Source organism: Ornithodoros turicata, chromosome 5 (genome assembly GCF_037126465.1).
Source record: "Ornithodoros turicata isolate Travis chromosome 5, ASM3712646v1, whole genome shotgun sequence".
In the NCBI taxonomy this organism is placed as follows: domain Eukaryota; kingdom Metazoa; phylum Arthropoda; class Arachnida; order Ixodida; family Argasidae; genus Ornithodoros; species Ornithodoros turicata.
Genome location: NC_088205.1, coordinates 82,718,729 through 82,738,903, shown reverse-complemented (window position 1 = coordinate 82,738,903; position 20,175 = coordinate 82,718,729). Strand labels below are relative to the sequence as shown.

Here is a 20,175-nt window from a genome sequence, read left to right as displayed (position 1 = left end):
TTCCCGGTTTTCCCTTGCAGATATTTATGCTGCCTAAGAGAACAGGAGAAGCAAGCTCAGAGAGAGAGAAAGAAAGTGGAAAGACAAACTGACCAGGTGGCATGCGAACCATAAACGAGGCATGCAGCAGAACCCCAGCAACATAGGACTAACACCACTGGTCACCGCCATTTCCATAACCCATCCAGATTCACCTCCTACAGCAGACATGCATACCATCTCCTTCACTTCCCACAATGCTGCTTTATTCAGTTGCCATCACATTAGCACCCAATGCAAAATATAAAAAGAACGGATGCAGCACAAAAAAAAGGCAGTGGCCAAACAGTCAAATAACTTAGCTCATCCAACCCAACAACAGTGTAAAACCAGCCAAATCTGGCACATTGCCAAGATTTGTCCACTGCAGTCTACTTTTATTGGTTTGCTCCTTTTCACTTCCGTCACAGCACTTAACATACATTGTAACTTGGGGGAAAAAAAAGCAGTACATCTGCAAACAATGCTGCACCACCAGAGAGAAAAAAAAAGGAGGGGGGAACCTTGATGTTATGTACAGGAGAAAGTTTGAGGAGAAAGAAACACTCTGTACAGCCTTGCAAATGCGCAAGTGATGGAACTCGCGGTGCCAGGAATGCCTAGAGACCGGTGCATCGACATCTACGTGCTGCTGTTGCTCAGTCGACGTCCATCTTTTCTGTGTGCTCCTCCGACTCTGTGGCCTCCGTCTCGGAGGGCGTTGCGGGCCCGCTCTCGGCTGGGGTTGGCTGGGTTGGTGGAGGCGGGGTGGGCTGCAGAGCTGCCTTCAACTTGGCAGACGCCGCAGACACCAGGTTGTCCAATGCCTGGAAAATCCACGCGGTGGTCAGAGCTGCAAAGGGGATAGGGGGACAATGCTACCAACCTGTCGGGCATCTCTCAACTGTGCCACGGTCACTGGGGGGTCCTGCGTCAGGGGGGCCTTCCCCAGTGCCCCGAGGCTCTGGTCGTACCACGCCTGCTTCTCGTTCAATGCCTTGCGCAACCTCTCCTTGTCCTCGGCTGGGGCCTTGCTGAACTCTTCAGAATCCAGGAACTTGCGTGTTCGCTGCAGGGCTCCGCCCACTTCCTCCAGGGCCACAGGCCGCAGTTCACTCTCGCGGAACCGGTACTTTACGGGTCCACCTATTTTCCGCAGGGCCTCCAGCTTCTCGACGTACAGTCCCTTTGCCACTTCCTCTCCGTCGGCGTAGAGCCAGTCCTCCGTCGCATTAAGCAGCTTGAGGAACGCCTCCTTGTCTTGCTGACTGACAAACTTTTGGTACTTCTCCGAGAGATGGTCCCTCATCTCGTAGACGTACTCCTCTACGGCATTCTTGGCGTCCACCCGCTCCTTCTCCATGTGGTCCTGCTGCACCATCTTTGCCTCTCGCTCCACCATGTCGTTGAGCTCGGCGGTGCTCAACTGGGGCACCTGGGCCTCAACGGGGAGTTCCAGGGCCTGCACGCTAGACTTGCGAGACTTGTCCTGTGTTAGAAGAAGACAGAGTCAGCGGGGAGGGAGCTGAGAGAGGAGGTGGGGAAAAAAAGGAGGAGGAGGCAAACAGAGGGGGACAAAAAGGTGAGGGAGCCTACTTTGTTCGGGATCTGTTCGTTCTTGACGTCACCCTTGTTCTCAGCCGCCTTCAGGTCGGGTTCGCCACCCTCCGTGGGCACTGCCTAGGGGGGTAAAGGGAGCACACCGTCAACAGGGGGGGTAATGAGGGGTGGGTGTGACATCACGAAAATTTGGTCCCACGGTTGTGCGTTAGTCAAACCAAAATAATAATAATGATAATAAAGAGTCACACACAAAGCAGTTCCATCAGAATCCCCCAGATAGTTTAGGAAAGGACTGAACAAGTGGGCCTCTAATCGATAAAATCAAGCTGTCAATTACGAGAATTTGTGGGGGCCAACGACGTGCACAAGGAAATTGTTTACACATAATTTTGTCAAACAATCAATTAAATACCCCCGGGGGAAGAAATTAGGGATAGACAGAGAGAGAGAGTGCGAGAGAGAGAGGGTTCCCTGAACGCACACACCCAGGGACATTTTTCTCACCTCGTCCCCAGCCGCTGCCGCCTCCCCGACTAGTTCTCCGTTTGCGGAAGGGCCACTTGCCTGGGTCGCTGGCGGGTCACAGTCTGGCTTGGTGCGATCTATCATCGAGGCGGACACCACAGAGAAGATGCCGTGAAGGTTCACTCTCACCTTCACTTTCACCTTGGCGCTGTCCCCCTCGCTGCCGGGGGCCACCTGTTTTCGAGCAAGAAAAAAGAAAAAAGTCTGTTAGTGCACAGACTTCGAAACGCTTTGCTGCGACGTAAAATATTAGGGTCGAAAGCCGCATGAGTACAGCTCCTAGTCTTCCACAAATCCGCAAAATCCGTGTCTCGCGTAACCTACTGTCTCACGCAGAAGTGCTCGTTTTTTTGCCGAACGTTCGACATCTTACAGAATTATGCGAGGATTTCGATCCATCTGCGACATTTTTGCGAATCAGAGACGATCAGTCACGACTGCAATGCCGGACACGGCCGATAATGAAGTGGAACGGAACGTGCCGTGATGGAAGTTTAACGACAGCTACGCCCGGAGAGAGACTGACAGAATCGAGTCTAGTTCTTCTTTTTTCTTTTTACGCAGTAAAAAAAAAATTACAAAAGGCAGGAAGAGCGTGCAGGATTTGTCGGTGTCGATGATGAGATGGGGTATATCCTACAAAAATGTATGCTTCAGCACCAGATGGACCACGCGCTATTATTAAAGAGTTTTCTTACACCGCTACCGGGAGTCCGGTAAGCTACCGCATCCGATCAACGGATAAGATTCCGAGTCAAACACGCCGTTATTGAGTTCTGGTGGGTACAGTAACTTGACAGTGACATTACAGTATATGAAAACTCACTATTTCACACTTTCCCTTTGTCAGTTTCCTGTCACACGTTGCAAGAGGTGAATCGTAACATGACGTATCCTCATGCGCATGATTTACTATTTATATGGGAAGAGCGCAAGTACATGTGGAATCATGTTTCATGAAAAGAACCCAGAATGTATCCTTTCCAGCCAGATTATGGGGAATAGCTGCAGAAAGTACCCATCGAATAAATAAATTATATGCAGAAACGTCCGCTCTGTACATTGTTTCACAAAATAACTTTCAGCACGGTGTCTTCCACGGGCGTGTCCCAGGGTCAGGTTGGTGAGGGATACTTCACCAACCCTGCTTCACCAAGGGGTACTTGCCTTGTTGACGAGGAAAGTTCCCATATGCTGATCTGGATGAGGTACACCAGCATCTGGTGGATAGCGTGCCTCTAACATGAATGGCTTGCTGCGGTAGAATGTCAGCATCTTGCTGAAGGGTACCTGGTGCAGGCGAGGGAAGACCTCCATTTCTCCGTCTTCCCCCTTGGCCGGGTCGTACCGCAGTTGGATCGGGTATGGCTGCACGTCTACAATGCTGAACTCACGAACCTGCGTGGTTCAATTACTTACTTACTTAGTTTTGCGGAGTATTAAGGAAAAATAATTGTTCCGTTACGTGTTGTACTTGGCAAAGCATAAACTCTTGGACACATCAACCTGTGACATTGGAGAAGCAAGGGCAAGGGACATTTCCCAGTTTCCTACTCGTGGATTACCCAATGCGTGATCGCATTGGTGCAAAGAATTGTCTTTTACATATAGCATGCATGTCGCAGGTTGGTGATCTGGTGGTTATTTGTTGCGGCACATATTTGAGGACAATTTAACGTTGGAAGAAGATTTCCAGGAAGTGTTTCTAAGTAAAAAAAAAAATTATATTCCTATGACAGGATTGTGGTGCTTGCTTAGAAATCTGGCCAACTTTCTTTTTCATCTATCGTCATTGACATCATAACTTAGCGACACTTACTTAAGCTGCGTAGCAAGCACACAGCGAAAGTGATGGGTGGCATTCGCTCGGGACGAGTGCACTTCACGAAAGTGACACTAAATTAGCCGGTGCAACAAAGGTATTAACTGGTATTCCTAGAAGCTAGCCATAATTAGCGTAGCAACTTTTAAAGCAACTTAACCAGGACTAGTGTTGAGCAAATATTCAAAACTCTGATTTCTAATCGAATACGTAATGCTATTCGAAACAGTATTTGCCAGTGATTTTGAGTTTGAATACTTTTCGAATACTACTGGCAGCCACAAAAGCGCAAGGCAGCCTAAAAAACGCGCCTACAATAAAATGTGTTAATCCGGAAGGCTCAGGCATCCACGATAGTAAAATATTCGAATTGGAATTTCTGGGAATATTTGAATTCAATTTGCAGTGTCCGAGATATTCCTACTTTATTTGATTCGGGAATTTTACTATTTGCACAACTGGGGTCATTGGTATAACTGCATTTTGAGGATGTCTGGAGCCAAATGTCCTGTCCTGTTTCGTCTTATCTTCTAGGACCCAGATATCCTCAATCAACCAGGTCTTGCATATGGACCCTCGACGATGTCGGCGGTAATATCTGCGGCCAGTTCCCGAAGTAAAGAAACTAGCCTCACCTTAAAAATTGGTGACAGCATTGCACACTGCAAGGCGCATCCCCTGGCCACTGCCTCGTCCTGGTTCAGAGTGGTCGAGGGCTCTCGAGCAAACACCTTCTTCACCAATAGCTTGATGGCGGGCACGCGGGTCGATCCTCCAACCAGCTCCACCACGTCCACGTCTTGAGGTCGCAGCTGGGCCTCCGTCAGAGAGCGCACCATCGTACGTTCCGTCCGTGCCAACAGTTCCGCTGCCATGGCTTCAAACGCTTCCCGTTTCATCTTGCCGGCCACATCCTGCATGATGACGATGATGATGGTGGTGGTGAGACAGAGCAGTGTTGCTAGACTTGCTTCGTTGAAGGCAAAAGTTCCCCCCCACGTGGACCCGGACAAGGCACTCCTTGTCGCAACTCCGGTAACGCAAGGAGCGTTTTCTTATTCAATTTGGATGACCCTTAGAGTGATGAGGGGTCCTGGAATTCCGTTTGTCACGGAAAGACGCGTATATTTGGCATTTTGAAACAGAAATTTGCAAATTTTGTTTCTTCTTGAGCACAAAAATTGTGCCACATACTTCGTAGACATTTATCAGCAGACATCATAGCAGCCGTTCAAGTTAACTAACTTTCGCATTAAAATGAGCTCAGATTAATGAGGTTCTACCGTACACTAACAGTGACACACTTAATACGAGAATATGCTGGAACAAGAAAATAACGCATTCTTAAAAGCGATGCAATACAGTTGGCCCCTGATCTTCGTGGGTTTGGCCTTTGGAAACTTGATTATTAGCAATTTTTTCTGGTTTTGGCTTTACACCTGCCAGCATAGCACAGTTCCAGGATTTTGGATAAGTGTGGATTGTAGCATGTCAGGGGGTGGGGTGGGGGCACGAAGTGGGGTGTGCAATACTGTTACCAGTATCTCCAGTTTCTTGGAACCAATGAGTGTGGTAATTATGCTTCTGAAATTGCAGAGTTCTGAAGGTATCAAGTATAAGAGACTAGTATTAGTGACACTGCAGTAGCTCATTCATAGCTTAAAATGAGCAATCTCATGTTCCAAATCCATGCAGGAGAAGGAGACTGTCACAGGAATATTGCCAGTAAGAGGTACTAACTTTATCTTGCATGAAGCATTCTATAGCCAGTGGCAGTTCATGGGGATTGGCGCTCATCTGTTTCTTGAGCTTCTCACATTCGGCAATCAGTCGGATGAGAGCACGACGGTTGGAGGTCACTTCCAGCTTGTATCTAGTAGAAAGTGTAGAAAAAGGCTCAGTTTTCTTATAGATCATTCCTTTCAAGCACGTTTCACAGAATAGAGGAATTTTTCCACAAGGTCCATCCTAGAGGTTGCAGTGCATCTTGTGGGCAGTTTTAGCACCATCTACGATTACTCAAATTACTCAACAAGCCATTTGCTCACCGTTGTAACTCACCTCTCTCGAAACTCTTGCACAAAATGGCGGACAAGGACCATGTCGAAGTCCCGTCCGCCCACATTGTCGAAAGCCTGTGCCAAAACGCGCAGCCGGTCCTTGTTAAAAGCCACGATAGCCACCTGGAGCGCAGAATGGCCCATGTCCACGAACCCCACGATCCGTGGCTTGTCTTCGGGAAGGTCGTTCTTGTAGAACCCGTAGCTTAGGGCCACGGCAGTAGGTTCGTTCATCAGCTTCAGGCAATTGAGGCCCGCGATCTGCGCAGAGTCCAGCATCGCCCTCCGTTCGACGTCGGTGAAGAAAAAGGGAACAGATATCACGCAGTCGTTCACTTTGATCTTAAGAGCCATCTCGGCGATCTCTTTAAGCTTCGTGAAAAGCATGGCCGTGACCTGTCCGATGGAAAAGCTTTGTTCTTCGTTCAAATAGCGAACTTTGACACCCATCCGCCCGCCACCCAGATCCACCAGCGTGTAAGGAAGAAATGTGGACTCGTGCTTCACGAGCGGGTCGCCCAGCTTCCGACCCTGCAGCCTCTTGAAACCGAAGATGGTGTTCTTTAAGTTGGTCACATGTTTGTTCTTCGCTGACACCCCGAGGTCTCGCGTCCTCTCCCCGAATGCCACATACGACCTGTATCGGACGGATTGAAACAAAGACCGTTTTATCGGACTCCCCCAAAAAATACCCGGAGTAAGTCGATACTTACGGTGTGACTCGTTGACTGTATTCATTAGCAATCGTTTCGATGCCGCCGGCACGAGCTACCGCGATGTAACAGTTTTCGTTGCCGAAATCAAAACCGATCACGGACATCGCTGCAAGGTTTCTTCTGTATAACTTCACTAGCACTCGCCGTCAAGTGGCCGTCACTGCACGCTTCCCCTATAAAAGCGAGAGAATTTTCCAGAATCACCCAGCAGTGCCGGTTAGAACCTTACGTCACTGAATGAATCGGGGTGCGCGGAAAACCTGGCACGCACTAGCCTAGATAAAGTACATAAACTATATACATATCGTCGCGTTGATGCTCAGCGCGCCTGGTATAGAGGGCCCTGATAACAACAATACTATAGAAATTGTTTGCGTAATTTAGACCCGTCTTGCTACAAAGATTTTTTTTCTCTTTCCATGCTAGCGTAAAGCCACGCGAAGAGCGCAAAGCAGAATGTTTTCACGCGCACTCTTTTGTTGTAGTGTTGTACATATCCTTACGCGGGATATGTTCAATGTTCAACCAGTTCAATTGGTTCAACCAGGTGTTCAACGTTCCGCTGCCGATAAAATCTGTAGCCTATAGCGTGACCCTTTCATGATTTTTTTAATACCAGCTATGTCTGAAATTTGAAGCTTTTCCAGGTAAATGTAATAGTCGCCGTGAGCATCTGGACCGGGCTTCTGGTCGTCATTCGACTTCCGGCGCTTCCGGCATCAAAAATGGCAAAATGGTGGACGCGCAAGTTTTGAACTTCAATGACAGTTTTGAAAAAGAAACTGTTTTTTCTCGACGGCCATAATAATGAGCAGTATAGCCACGCTGGGAGACTCAATTGAGGTGACCTTAATTATTAACCTTCAGAGATGGTCTTGCAGCCTTTACCCCTTTGTGCGCGAATCTTTCACAACAGATCAGTACACATTAAATGCGGCGATTATAACGGTTTAACTCTTTTCTGAGTCTGCCCATGAGCAATTGTCGATGGTATCCGAGAGCAGTGTGCCGAGTGACTAAAACCTACTAAAATACGTGTAAGGAATTGTTTTAAATGTCTTTACCCAGCACTGGGGTATTTTAACTCTTCTACTAAAGTAGAATTACAGTAAACAAATCCGGCAAACACCCCCGACTAGTTTAACACAGTACATATTTTATGAGTGTGGTTAACGTATTTGCATCATTGATGAAAACGTGATGCCAAACTTGTGTTGTCCGCTGCCTGGAAAGAATTCTAAATCTGCTAACAGCAATGTCTGTCTCGTGTAGTACACAAGTCATTTCATTTTATTTTTTCTTGATCTAAATTCCCATTCCGCAAGAAAGAAATGCGAGTATCAAAAAGAAAAAGTGGTATATTTAATCAATAATTATCGTAATAATAAATTTATTTTTGCTAAGGTGGCCATTATTCTGCAAAAATAGCGCTGAGTGAAAAATGCAGTGGTAATCTAGCATGGCCAATACACACTTGAGAGTATACTACAAAACAAAGAGCACAACAGGAGGCCCCACCAGAAGGAGACTTAACACCAGGAAAACCAATCGAAGCAATACACTCACAAAACAATATATCTTACCCCCGTTAACGTACACGATATCGAGGCATTTCCAGACCGTTTTGACAGCAATCATCCTGTCCTCCCCGAGAGTTTGAAATTCCACCTTTTCCTTTCCTTTCTCAGGACTATGAGGTTTTCGAGTTCCTCGGCAAAGGCGGCTTCGCTGAGGTGTACCGCGCCCGGTCGCGCCTCTGCGGTCTTCAGGTGGCCATCAAGATGGTGGACAGGGCTCAAGAGAGGACTTGTCCAGACCTCAAGAGGAGAGTTCAGCAGGAGGTGAAGATCCACTGCCGACTCAAGCACCCGTCCGTGCTGGAGCTGTACAACTACTTTGAGAACAAACGCTACGTGTACCTCGTTCTCGAGTACTGTGCCAGCGGAACGCTGCAGGGGTACCTGGATGCGAGGGGCGGAACGCTGTCTGAGCCCGAGGCGCGTCACCTTCTGCAACAGATTGTGGAGGGCCTGTTGTATCTGCATTCGCATGCCATCATGCACAGGGACCTCTCGCCCGCAAACTTGCTGCTCACAAAGGATTTGCACGTGGTATGATGTAATTAGTGTCTTTACTTAGGCATCTTCTTTTTACTCTCATCTAATTGGGTACAAATGGCGTGGCTGAGCAGATACAGCACCCGAAAGCCTACACTTTAAGAAGGAAAAAGAAATGGATTTTTAGGCGTTTTGGGGTTGGTGAGTAAATTTCAAGTCAGGAGACCAAAATGGGTTGTAAATGGGCAATGGGGAATTGTAGTTGCAGCAGGAGAATATAGAAGCTATAATTACTCCCTAATTTACTACTGTCTTTTTAGATATCATTTTTTTTACAATATAACATTAGTATAACATACACTGGATGTTTATTTTTATCTTTACAGAATTTTTATAGAAAATCTACGAGAGCGGCACAGATGTCGTTTTAGCAGTTGAGTTGTACTGCCACGTGGACATCCTCTCAGAGAAAGTATGCAACTACATTTAACTAATTACCTAAAATTCATCAACTAACTATTTAATTAGGGGATTTCGGGCAAAAGCGAGATAGCAGAATCAGAGACTATATCCTCGTTGAAAGTCATTCCACGTCTAACAAATAATGAAGCGCACACGTGCGTTAAAATATCCAACCCTGAATTTTGATATGCAAATGAGCCGAAACCATGGCAACCGGGAACACAGGCACCACAGTGGTCATTTCACGTCAGAGGACCACATGATTTGGAGCGATTGAGATGATTGGAGTAGGTGCCGGTCTGCTGGCCAGATAAACCACTTTCCGGCCTAGATAAGTCTCCGTCGGCATAAATGAGACACTCTTTTTCGTTTTCGGCTCATTTGCATACCAAAATTCAGGAACGGATATTTCACAGCACACACTCTTTTCTTTTTTTTTTTAAAGGATAGAATGGCTTTCAACGAGGATTATCTCCCGTTCTGCTATTTGGCTTTTCCCCCAAATTTTCTAATTAAAGAGTTCATTAATGGATTTTAGGTAATTAGTCATCTTCTAGTTACTACATACTGTCTTCCAGAGGATGTCAGCCGCCATATAACTCATAGTGTTTTATAAAAATTATTTAAAATTATGTATGTAATAAACACCCTGTACACAACATAGTACATATAATTAGTATAACCTAGCATAACATTATACGATAAACCTTACAGAAAATTGGGGACTTTGGTCTGGCAACACGGCTGTCCCATCCTGCTGAGCGCCACACGACCTTGTGCGGCACTCCTAACTACATCTCTCCGTAAGTTCTTCCCCCGTCTTTGAACTGTCGCGTTTTCCAGCGTTTTTGTACGGTTCACGGTGGCACGCAGGGAAGTGGCATCACGGGGCTCCCATGGCCTGGAAGCAGATGTCTGGAGTATCGGTGTGTTGTTCCACCTGTTGCTCGTAGGAAAGCCCCCCGGAGTCTCGGGAACGTTGTCGTGTTCCAAGCGCCTGTCCCACGATGCCAGCTCCCTCTTGGCGGGACTTTTGCAGAGGGACCCTCGACATCGACTGCCGTTGAGTGGTGCGTTTTCAACCCTGTTTTGCTGTTCGTTTTTCAGGCATTACCTAGCACCTAGTTTCGTTAGATACCTACGTTAATGTCTACATGCTGTACGGCAGTGTTTCCCAATGTGTGGTCACGGGCCCCGGGGGTCATAGTAGATTCAACAGGGGGTCGCGACATGGATTGGGAACCTGAAAAAAAGGGACAGCAAATAATGTCCTTAGACCATGCTCTGCCCACTATTCTGTGTCACAAAAAAAGCTCGCTTTAGTGAATATGGACGGCCATTCCTGCTGGCATGCATTTTTTTTTTCGACGATTTCTAGCCCAACTGATTCACTCTGATTATATTAATTGTCAAATTAAATCTCAGCATCAGATTTTGTGATACAGTACACGCACCAAAATCGAAACGCTCGTGGCACTGCAAAAAGCAGGGGGAGGGGTTGCGACACGATATCTTATATTTTTGATGGGTCGCAGGATAACAGAGTTTGGGAAGCACCGCTGCATGGTGTTTATGAATAAGTATCACAAAATAATCTGAATAGAATAAGTAATATTTAGTAGAATAAATAATGTATTCACTCCCGCTCGGGCAGTATCTGTAGTACTCATGAACAAAATGCTGTCTTACCTCCGCCTCAAATGTGATAGTACTGGAAGTAATGTTAGCAACAATAAACATTTTGAAATTTCGTAGGAATTTTTATGTAACAACGTTCTCGAAGATATTGAAAATGGAAGGGTGAAGCCATACTTCTTGTCTTTCGTTAATTTTTTTCAGAAGTGCTTCGGCAACCTTTTTTCCTGCGTGGTAGCGCAAAGGCGCTGAGGCCCCTGAGCCTTGCTGTGGCCCCACAGAAGCCCTTTAACACCTGTCGCCTGCGCCCCGTTCGACTACGAGCTAGGCACACCATCGTAGGTTACCACATATAATTTCCTCATCTGTTTCGATGTCTAACCACATTTGCTCGTGCAATTGATGCACTTTTTTCACTCGAAAATGTAGCACCATTAAGAGGGTGAGCTAATTATGTGAGGGTAAACACACAGTTTGACCTGAAAACTAAACAACTAAGCAAACGATGTGCAGGAGTTCCTACGAAACAGTCGACTGTATCCCGAATTTGGCTACGTGCAACCAGGGATCGGAACCGGAACTGAACTTGAACCGAAAACCCTGGAAAAAAACGTTATTTTCTGACGAACCGGAACTGAACCGAAAAAAATTCATACGGTTACCGGTTCGCGAATCTGTTCAGAGGTGAAATAATTGTACTACTGACCGACCTTTTTTTTTTGACTCGCCTAAAATGGTTATCTCACACCTTTCTCTTACAACCGTGTACGGGGAGCGTAAGCTCGCTTTCATGTAGCAAATTTACTTCCCATGACCCGATTAACCCGGGACCGAAGAAAGTAACGGTTCCAATCCCCGTAAATGTCCCGTCCGCTGACCGATTTTTTTTTTTGTCTGTGTATGTGCGGAGGGGGGGCTGTTCCCGAAACGAACCCGAAACGAACCGGTATACCTGAACCGGTTCAAACTGATAATGTTGGTTCAGCGGAGCTAAACCCAAACCGCACCAATATGCCTGAACCCGAACCTGAACCGGACCAGAAAAAATACCGGTTCCGATCCCTGTATGCAACATGAGTACAAAAGATCTCCTTTGTGATTTCATCTTTGAGAGCCAGAGATGCTTGTAAAACCGGCACCCTTGCTAGTACTCGGCGTGATTACGTTCCGCTCGCTCCAAGTCGTCCTCAAGCGGATCTGCACGTCAACGTGGCGTCCGGCAAAGTAGATTTAATTTTTCGGGTCCTTATTCGGGTTAGTCAAAATTAAAAGAAAAGAAATCTGACTACGTACTGATGCTCATGTTGTGCACAACATCATCCAGTGCTCTTGCTGGTATGGAGGCATGGAAATGGTCATCCCTAGTGGACAGTTTCTACAGGTATATGCACAGTTAGGAATGCTACAGTTCTAGCGTAGCAATGAAAATGTTTCCACATGAGGACTGAAGGTTGCATTGTGGCACCTCTGTCGCACGGTTCCTATAGTCTGCAATAGTCCTATTAGTTACACCAAGTTACACAAGCATCAGTGCAGCACCTGCATGTACTACCAGTGTTAGTAGAAATTGCGAGAACGTGACATATAATAATATGTCGGGGGGGAATAATAACATCAAATTGCAAACGTGTGTCTCTCTACAGCTGAGCATTCAGCCAAGCGGCCAAGCGTGCATCGAATTCATCCGCAACGGTGTGGTGGCCGAGGTGTGCATCGTTTCTGGGGACGGCCGCCAGGTGGCCTCGTTTCGCCCCCGTGGACCGGGTCAGCCCCCAGGCGACGCCCCGCCTCCCCTGCCCCCCGACGTCAAGTGGCTCCAGTGGAACGGGCTGAACGAAAGGTTGCAGGGTCGGTACGCATCGCTGTCCCGTTTCGTAGGGCTGGTGCGTCAGAAGACTCCCAAAGTCGTGCTCTACACCCCGCAGGCTGCCTGCATGCTCACCGAAAACAGGGACTTTGAGGCATCCTTCTACGCAGGCAAGTGGGGTGTACGGAGGGGAGGATGGTCATGGATAAAGCCTCTAGCTTTCTGCGGTGGAAAATTCCCCTTTCCGCAAAGTATACGAAAGAAAACAGAAAATCACTAAGGAGTTCAAAAATTTTGCTGTGTCCCACAGTCTTAAGAAACTTGCAGGAAAATTTATATAGTAATGTAGCGCAAACTGCCCTTTAAAAAAAAAAACAAGAAAATTTGTTTACGGTCATTACTGAGGAAAGTTGATAGGTTCTGTCAGGGGAGGATCGTACGTAAAATAAAGGCGTACAAATAGATATATACAATGCAGAAAAATGTTGTTTACAAAATTTTTCTTCCTTGTGGGAAGGTGTATATCGGTCAAACTGCTTGTTGTGTCAATATCAGATTAGCGGAATACAGCAGGAAAAACAATGAACAAAGTAGACTTCATGAATCTTGCTCCGGATGCTTTCCATTGTTTAAAAAAAAAGACAGACAGAAATCGTAAAAGGATGTAAATCGTAAATCGTAAAAAGATACGGGCGCCCCAGAGATGCCAAAAAATTGTCTTCTTTTCAGTAAAATTATTTGTTGGAAGTTTAGTGCTACATCTTGGTGTTTTGTTCATCCCTACTCGACGTTGTTTTTAGAAGACTGCACTGAAAGATTTTACCACTTTAATCGTGTCTGTCTCTTTTTTTTTCTCTTTTGCATTTGTTCATTATGTTACAAAAATCATGCCACATCTGTTGTTCAAGTAAGGCCGAGAAACAGAAACTGACGTCATCTGCAGGTGGCAAAGTTGTGCAGACAGCTGAAGAAGTTAGAGTAACAGATGTTTTAGGTCAAACGACCACATACAGTGCTTCAGACTCCCCCTCTGGGGAACACTGGGATCTCTTCTGTGAGGTATGTTGCCAGCCTCTTGTGCGGAAAGAAGTTATTATTGGCTCGAAAAGGTGGATTGAATGGCATTGTGTACTATTACAGAGTAAACGATATTGCCAGGCACTGGAGGCAGCCATCGAATCTGCTGCTGCACCAGGCTTTGATCCCTTCCCAGCTGTTTTCGGCAGGCAAGTCAAACGTTATCCAAAACTTGTATACCTATACAATGGGTTTCAGATTGAAGAAAAACAAAACAGCTTCACCCCCTGTAGTTATCTTTTTACTTCATTAAAATCCTGTTTTAAGAACGCTACATTCGATTGCTTGTCTTACAAATTGCATAGCATTGAGACCCTCTTTTTTATATTTTTTTCAAATTCAAATTTCAAGAATTCATCATTACCTTTTTTTCCTAGTGAAGATATTTAACATCTGATGACACACTTCGAAGCAGCGTGTCAAAATAGTACACGGCTTCAATAATTCATTAAGATATCTGCAAAAGCAAAGTATTTGGGCTTCCCACAGCCACAGCCCTCATTTTAGCCAGTTACGACAAATACTTCCAGATTTGATCTGATTTCACAGGAAACCTCGAGAAGCACAGAGTGGCACATCGCCATCATCTCGTATGTATAGCCGGAGACAGGACATGCCCGGATTTCACTCCATGTAGGTTCATCCATTCATTGAAATTCCTTCTCACTCGAGTCGCCTTTGACAACTAATGACGTATATCATTTGCAACATGCAAATATGCACAGGGTGTCCCAGCTAAGTGTATACAGAATTTTTAAAAATAGATGCATCACTACGAGGTTGTCCCAATGAGAACATCTGGTCCCTTTGGTCGCCTGATACTGTTGCCGTTTTCAGAACAAAAGTCTGAGAGAAGACTCGTCTCCGAAGATGCGAAATGAACAAACTAAAGAACAAAATGGTTTTCCTTCACGAATTTTTTGCGGACGACTCATCGAACAGAACATTTTGTTGTGAAAACGGTAACGGTATCTGTGAACCGAAGGGACCAGATGGACAACTTCGTAGCTTTTATAAGTAAAAAGTTAATTATCCAAAGTTAATTAAGACATTGCCTTAGAAGTTTGCTGGAGCCTGCTAAGGAGTGCCCTTTAGCATATACTGTATCGCAATTGATTTCATCTAAAAAAAGTGCTACGTATATCTATTTTTAGAAATTCTATATACCCTTAGCTAGGACACCCTGTATATTATATACAGGGTGTCCTAGCTAAGTGTATATAGAATTTCTAAAAAGTATATATAAACAGTATATATAAGAAAAGTCAGGCGACGACAAAGATCTTACAGGAAAACACAAACACATATTGTTTGTGTTTTGTGTTTGTGTCCCTTTGTGTTTTCCTGTAAGGTCTTTGTCGTCGTCTGACTTTTCTTACTTATTTCATTCTCGTGGTCCTAAGCCTTCGAATATATTATATATACTTTTTTTTTTTTTCAGATTCAAAGACGCGAGTTCAGCAAAGAACACTCCTTCCATCACGTACGCATCATGCATTGCACGATCTGTCCAATAATTCCTGCCTTTATTCCGCGCATAAATACAAACGTCCGCAACTTGTTCAAAATACATACGATAGTTTTTCCACCGGCAGTACCAAGCTCCGTACTCTTTACCATGCTACGGCATAATATACATATCACTGGGAGCGTCGATGGGACGGATTTTCTCTATCACAACCCACAGGCAAGTGAGTGACAGTGTTGCAAACTAAACGTTGCATGCTCATATATCCGAGTTTGCAACATCACACAGTGCACTTTGTGCCATGATCTCTCGAGCTGCAATATTACAAAATATTGTGACAAAAAGAAAAACACTGGACGGAGTATTCTGATTACATTCCATAAGTGGGACAGCTACAAGAATAGTCTGTCATAAATATATACACCTTATCAACAATGCCATGGCAGGTAGTGGTAAGCTCTGCCTCCTCAACACTTCGGGGTATGCGAAAAGAGATTTAAATGCAAACATAGTAGCGTAATAATGCGGTCCAAGGTTCATCACGCTTATCTACTCGAAAGTAACGCTATACTACATTGTGATACAAATGTGTGTGTGTGGGGGGGGGGTACCAAAGTATCCGCAAGTTCCGTAGACGCAGGCGTCTGCCGTGTTTGGTGGGGAACTGCGTAATCCATGTAGGTACATGCGTTTATCGTGTCTGTATGTTTGTGCGCTCATCGTTTTCGTCATTTCGATACGATGGGCAAACGATTTAAAACCAATCGAACATCTCTCGGATAGCCATATTGAATTTCTAGGAGCGCCACCTATAGGCCGCGGAACTTGCGAATTGGGAAAGCCCACACAGTGGTGGACAATGGTTGGCGGAGCAGTTCTAGAATAAATATATACGGTCGTGCCTCGTTAATACGGACGATTTTTGTGAGGACCAAACTTTTTCAACGCACACGGTGGCAATTAATGTTGTCGGGCTGGAACACATAGAAGGGACAAATACATTCATACAAGCCGCAAGTGCCTAAGAGCCTGCCTTTCATCAATTTTTTCGATGCATTTTCTTCTCGTTAATATGGAAACTCGCTTTTTGGACGATTGACGGTCCAGCAAGGTACAAACCATATCAAGCTCATGTATTTTTGTTGCTTTATTATGTACAGTATCAGTATCATGAACGTACCGTGAGGGGGCATGGGGGGGGGGGGCATGCCCCCTCCCTCCCGGACCCCCAAGGTCGCTTGTGAAAGACTGCGCTCTTTCGTCATGGGTCGTCATGATTATGCTCAGATGTCATAACAGGAACCTCTAGAGGTGCACTTTTGCCTTCCCCCCCTCCTGAACAGAATGGACGAAAAGTGTCCATATTAACGAGGCATGACTGTAGTTCCGTACAAAAGCCATAATTTCTGTATGGCATCTAAATCTGTAAGCTGCTTGGCTGACGAATGGTATAAATGATTAAGCAGCAGACCAGATGGTGAAAGTCCTCAGTAAATAACTGCCTGCACAGAGGCTTTTATAAGCATGAAAATACTCAACATACTTTTCGAGACGTTGAAAACATGTTCTACGCTGCCCCGTAGCTTTAAAGGGACGGTCCCATACAGCCCGTTTCATCCGGTGTCCTAAGGAGGTCGTATTCGACGGGACTGTCCCATTCACGAGAAAAATGCACAAAGAAAAGGTAAAAAACTATAAAACTCTACCATTAAGTAGCGCATCATCGATGCAGGCATCAAACCCAGCAGATAAGACAAAACTGTGCACGCCATCATTTGTGAGGCTGCCATGGAATGCATGGTCACATGCTTCGAAGTTTCCTTATGGGCTTCACCGCAAAGCTCGTGCATTCTTTGAGCAACGAACGTTCCCGAATTTCAGTTCGGGCCATTAGAAGCGGCCGGGAAACCTTCCGCGGCGGAGGGTAGCGTCCCTGAAGATGTCCCGGCACATGTCCTAGAAGCGGTCCTTGGATGCAGGACCGAGAGCCGCCATTTCGGTCTCCTGGAGGTCGTGCAGAAGCTGAAGATCGCCCATCTTCTGTTGGTCTTTTATGTGAGCGTAATTTGCCGCGAGGCACATGAGGTGATGCACCAGGGACAGCACCACCAGGACACCGGAAGCCGCTCCGAGGATCCACAGAACGGTCGAGCCCTCTACGTGGTCCTTGCAGAATTCCTTGCGTCTGCCACCGCAGAGGACCAGCTGGGACTGGGTGGTGCCGTCTGTCGGTAGTAAGAACTCTGCCGAAACAAAACGAAATTAAATTGCATTGCGCCCAGAACTAATTTTACCTCGTGACCCTTTGACGCTCGGAACTCACCAAATTGCCTGAGGTCGACGCAGGCCGTCTCGTCTCTCATCTGGCTACACATTCCACCCGCTAGCCAGCAGAGTGTAGCTGCCAGACCCGCGCAAGCACTCAGCGCTATCCAGCCCAAGAGAGCCACGTAGGCCAAACCCATCAGGAGGGCACAGCAGAACCTGGACCCAGCACGAGCTCTCCAGCCTAACCGTTCACGAGTCGGCCCCGTCGCTAAGCACGCGATCACCAACAGTGCCAAGCCCAAAACGCCCATGGTGACGCCTCCTCCTACCAGGCCAGCCCGGACCTCGTCCGCACCGTAACGCGGTCGCGGGCGGCTGCCGCTGGTGACGACGGTGGGTAGGAGGAGGTCCACGATACGCAGGGTAGACGCTGCAGCACGCTGTGTGGATCCCAAGAAGATGGCAACTCCGGCGCAGAACATCACAGTCGCGATCAGAGTGGCGAAGGGTACTCGAGAAAGGCATCGTGGCACTCGGCTGCAGCATCCTGTGGAAACCGAGAAATGAACACGAGTTTACGGTCTAATCGAAGGACAAAGCTACCGTTCTCATCTTACCGCGTTTGTTCGATATGCTCGAGTACGAATAATTCCTCCCGTTCCCGTACTTCATTTTGCGAACTGTCGAAAAACAAAGGGACGCGACGTGTATGGCAACCAATCGCCGCAACCATTCCAGTGACGTAGAGGATGCGGAAGTTGCTTGGTCACAGTGTCATCAACCAGGTACACTCGCATGAAGGCGGACATTAATACGATCAGCTGTAATATTGTTTATTGGCTGATTTTTCGTTTACCCAGCAAACAGTTCGCACTAGCTTGTGTCAGCCGCGTCGTCTGCGAAGTTTACCAGATGGAATGTGCCAATGTTGCACCGCGTTAAACCGGTTGAACTTTGTTTCTGCTTTGCGGGTTAACGCCTCGAATATTTTCTATCTGCATTTTCTCCCCGCCGACAGTTTACGATATTCCACGACGACAATTGAAACAAAAGTCACACGACTGGAAATGAAGAGCGAATAGATACAAGATATGGGAAGCAAACGCAAGTTTTGCGCAAACTCCGCCACAGACGACACTTACCCATTTTCATGTTTTCTCTCAGTGTTCATGCGAGGCCATCATGCGATACGGGCGATACGTAACACATCCTAAATCCCGTTGCAGACCTTTGCTACATGTTATCAGCGTGTCAACAAAGCATCCAGGGAAACCGGAGCGTGAAGTTTATGCACAGCAGAAACCGGGACACACCTTTAAATGAATACATTCAGCGTGCAGTGGTTACGCATCCGTGTAAGCGGTAGTCACGCTGTTGGAATCCGCTCGCTAAGCATATTGCAGGTAGCAACGCACACTGATCAACTCCCAATATCCTCCATGTTTCGATCAGGCTACCTGCTGATCAGGATAGTTCGAAACCCTCACCCACGCCGTCCGATCCCCCACGCTTCTGCAAGGTTCCTTTCACCAATACCAGATGGCAGCACGTACATAGTTTTCATAACGTTTTCAGCAGGGTGCCTGCATGGGCGGCGGGGAACACGCGTACCGATTATACATACGCAAAACATGTTTGTATGCACGTTGTTAAACGTGTTTTTAGCTTTTGTATAACCAGTGTGATTGCGGCACAAGTTTTCAAGCGAAAAGAGCGGTAGTTCCACCACAGTAGTTCTGTGCGGTTCTGTGGGAACCATAGAAATCATATACTCCTTATGATTTCTATGGTGGGAACCTTGCAGGGGGGAGGAAGGTGTCATCCTCGTTTTCCTTTCCCAAGAGCATTACCAAAGGTACCAAAGGTACGGTTTCGGGGGCCCTATGGCTGCGGTACTTTGAAACCTTATTTGAAACTCCGAGATCGGATTCCTCTTTCTACTCCGTGGTTTGAAAGCAGAGGCAAAGTGCCTCAAAATTGTAAAGTACAAGGTAACATTGTACAAAGTACCTCGCAAAGTGACAAGAGTACGAAAAGTAAATGAGATAAGAATAGTACGTTTTCTCTTGGCATTTGTAGCAAGTGCTGGCCAGTTCGATTGCTTACTCATGAATATCAAATGAAACAGATGGAATACTTTGCATTTCAACGCGCACATGCAATCAACTGTGCTATTGCAAAGTATTTCTCGATCTCGAGTTATCCATGTTTTCAGTGCGCAGCACTGGGTGCAAATCCCTGGGCATAAAACGAACCAAGAAAACATTGTTTAAACAAAACAAGAAATAAGCCAACAACGATTGCACATTCCCGTGCACTTCAGATGTGACATAAAAACATTTCAAGCCGGGCAACACTGCATTTTTCTGCTTCTATAACCCTAACAGGCACAAGAGGTCTTTGCTGATATGTCTTTTTTATTACAAGCTGGGCACTTGAGTATTTGATGGAAAAGTACTGAACAAGAGTACTTAAGGTATAGTGTACTGACGTGTACCAAGCAACATCCCTACAAAGGTGTTTCTAAGCATCACTCTTACATCACTGACTTGTGTAAATAGGGTTCCTGTACCCTTCCTTTGTCAAATCCAGTTCTTCCTGTTGTTTTACTTCTTCAACTACGATTCAATGAACTCAGAAAATTTCGGTACACCAATTACATCATTCTGGTTTAAAACCCAATATCTTGCTACACAG

The 20,175-nt window shown here is 46.2% G+C and overlaps 3 protein-coding genes across 7 annotated transcripts; 1 reads left to right on the top strand and 2 right to left on the bottom strand.

The window, feature by feature from the left end:
* Positions 1-356: 356 nt before the first annotated feature.
* LOC135395003 (heat shock 70 kDa protein 4-like) lies at positions 357-7,016 on the bottom strand. Of its 4 annotated transcripts, none has more exons than XM_064626160.1 (10): positions 6,929-7,016; positions 6,702-6,877; positions 5,990-6,625; positions 5,669-5,801; positions 4,564-4,842; positions 3,274-3,504; positions 2,086-2,280; positions 1,615-1,698; positions 905-1,507; positions 357-845 (listed from the first exon to the last, which is right to left on the bottom strand). In XM_064626160.1, exons 2-10 carry the CDS (start codon positions 6,806-6,808, stop codon positions 678-680), a joined length of 2,436 nt encoding a protein of 811 aa, XP_064482230.1. In that variant the 5' UTR covers positions 6,809-6,877; positions 6,929-7,016; the 3' UTR covers positions 357-677. The 4 variants fall into 4 exon arrangements, with proteins under 4 accessions (XP_064482230.1, XP_064482231.1, XP_064482232.1 ...); XM_064626161.1 differs by having other exon boundaries at positions 6,934-6,950; XM_064626162.1 differs by having other exon boundaries at positions 1,615-1,694; positions 2,142-2,280; positions 6,702-6,979.
* Positions 7,017-7,240: 224 nt separating this feature from the next.
* On the top strand, positions 7,241-15,396 carry LOC135395006 (serine/threonine-protein kinase PLK4-like). Its single transcript, XM_064626167.1, has 10 exons — positions 7,241-7,547; positions 8,393-8,815; positions 9,938-10,026; positions 10,097-10,293; positions 11,063-11,196; positions 12,502-12,835; positions 13,609-13,724; positions 13,806-13,891; positions 14,292-14,375; positions 15,184-15,396. The coding sequence occupies exons 1-10, from the start codon at positions 7,512-7,514 to the stop codon at positions 15,257-15,259; spliced, it is 1,575 nt and encodes a 524-aa protein (XP_064482237.1). The 5' UTR covers positions 7,241-7,511; the 3' UTR covers positions 15,260-15,396.
* On the bottom strand, positions 15,252-18,984 carry LOC135395007 (neuronal membrane glycoprotein M6-a-like). 2 transcript variants are annotated; one of them, XM_064626169.1, is made up of 3 exons: positions 18,621-18,984; positions 17,534-18,025; positions 15,252-17,453 (listed from the first exon to the last, which is right to left on the bottom strand). In XM_064626169.1, the coding sequence occupies exons 1-3, from the start codon at positions 18,628-18,630 to the stop codon at positions 17,167-17,169; spliced, it is 789 nt and encodes a 262-aa protein (XP_064482239.1). In that variant the 5' UTR covers positions 18,631-18,984; the 3' UTR covers positions 15,252-17,166. The 2 variants fall into 2 exon arrangements, with proteins under 2 accessions (XP_064482239.1, XP_064482238.1); XM_064626168.1 differs by lacking the exon at positions 18,621-18,984 and adding an exon at positions 18,096-18,233.
* Positions 18,985-20,175: the final 1,191 nt, after the last annotated feature.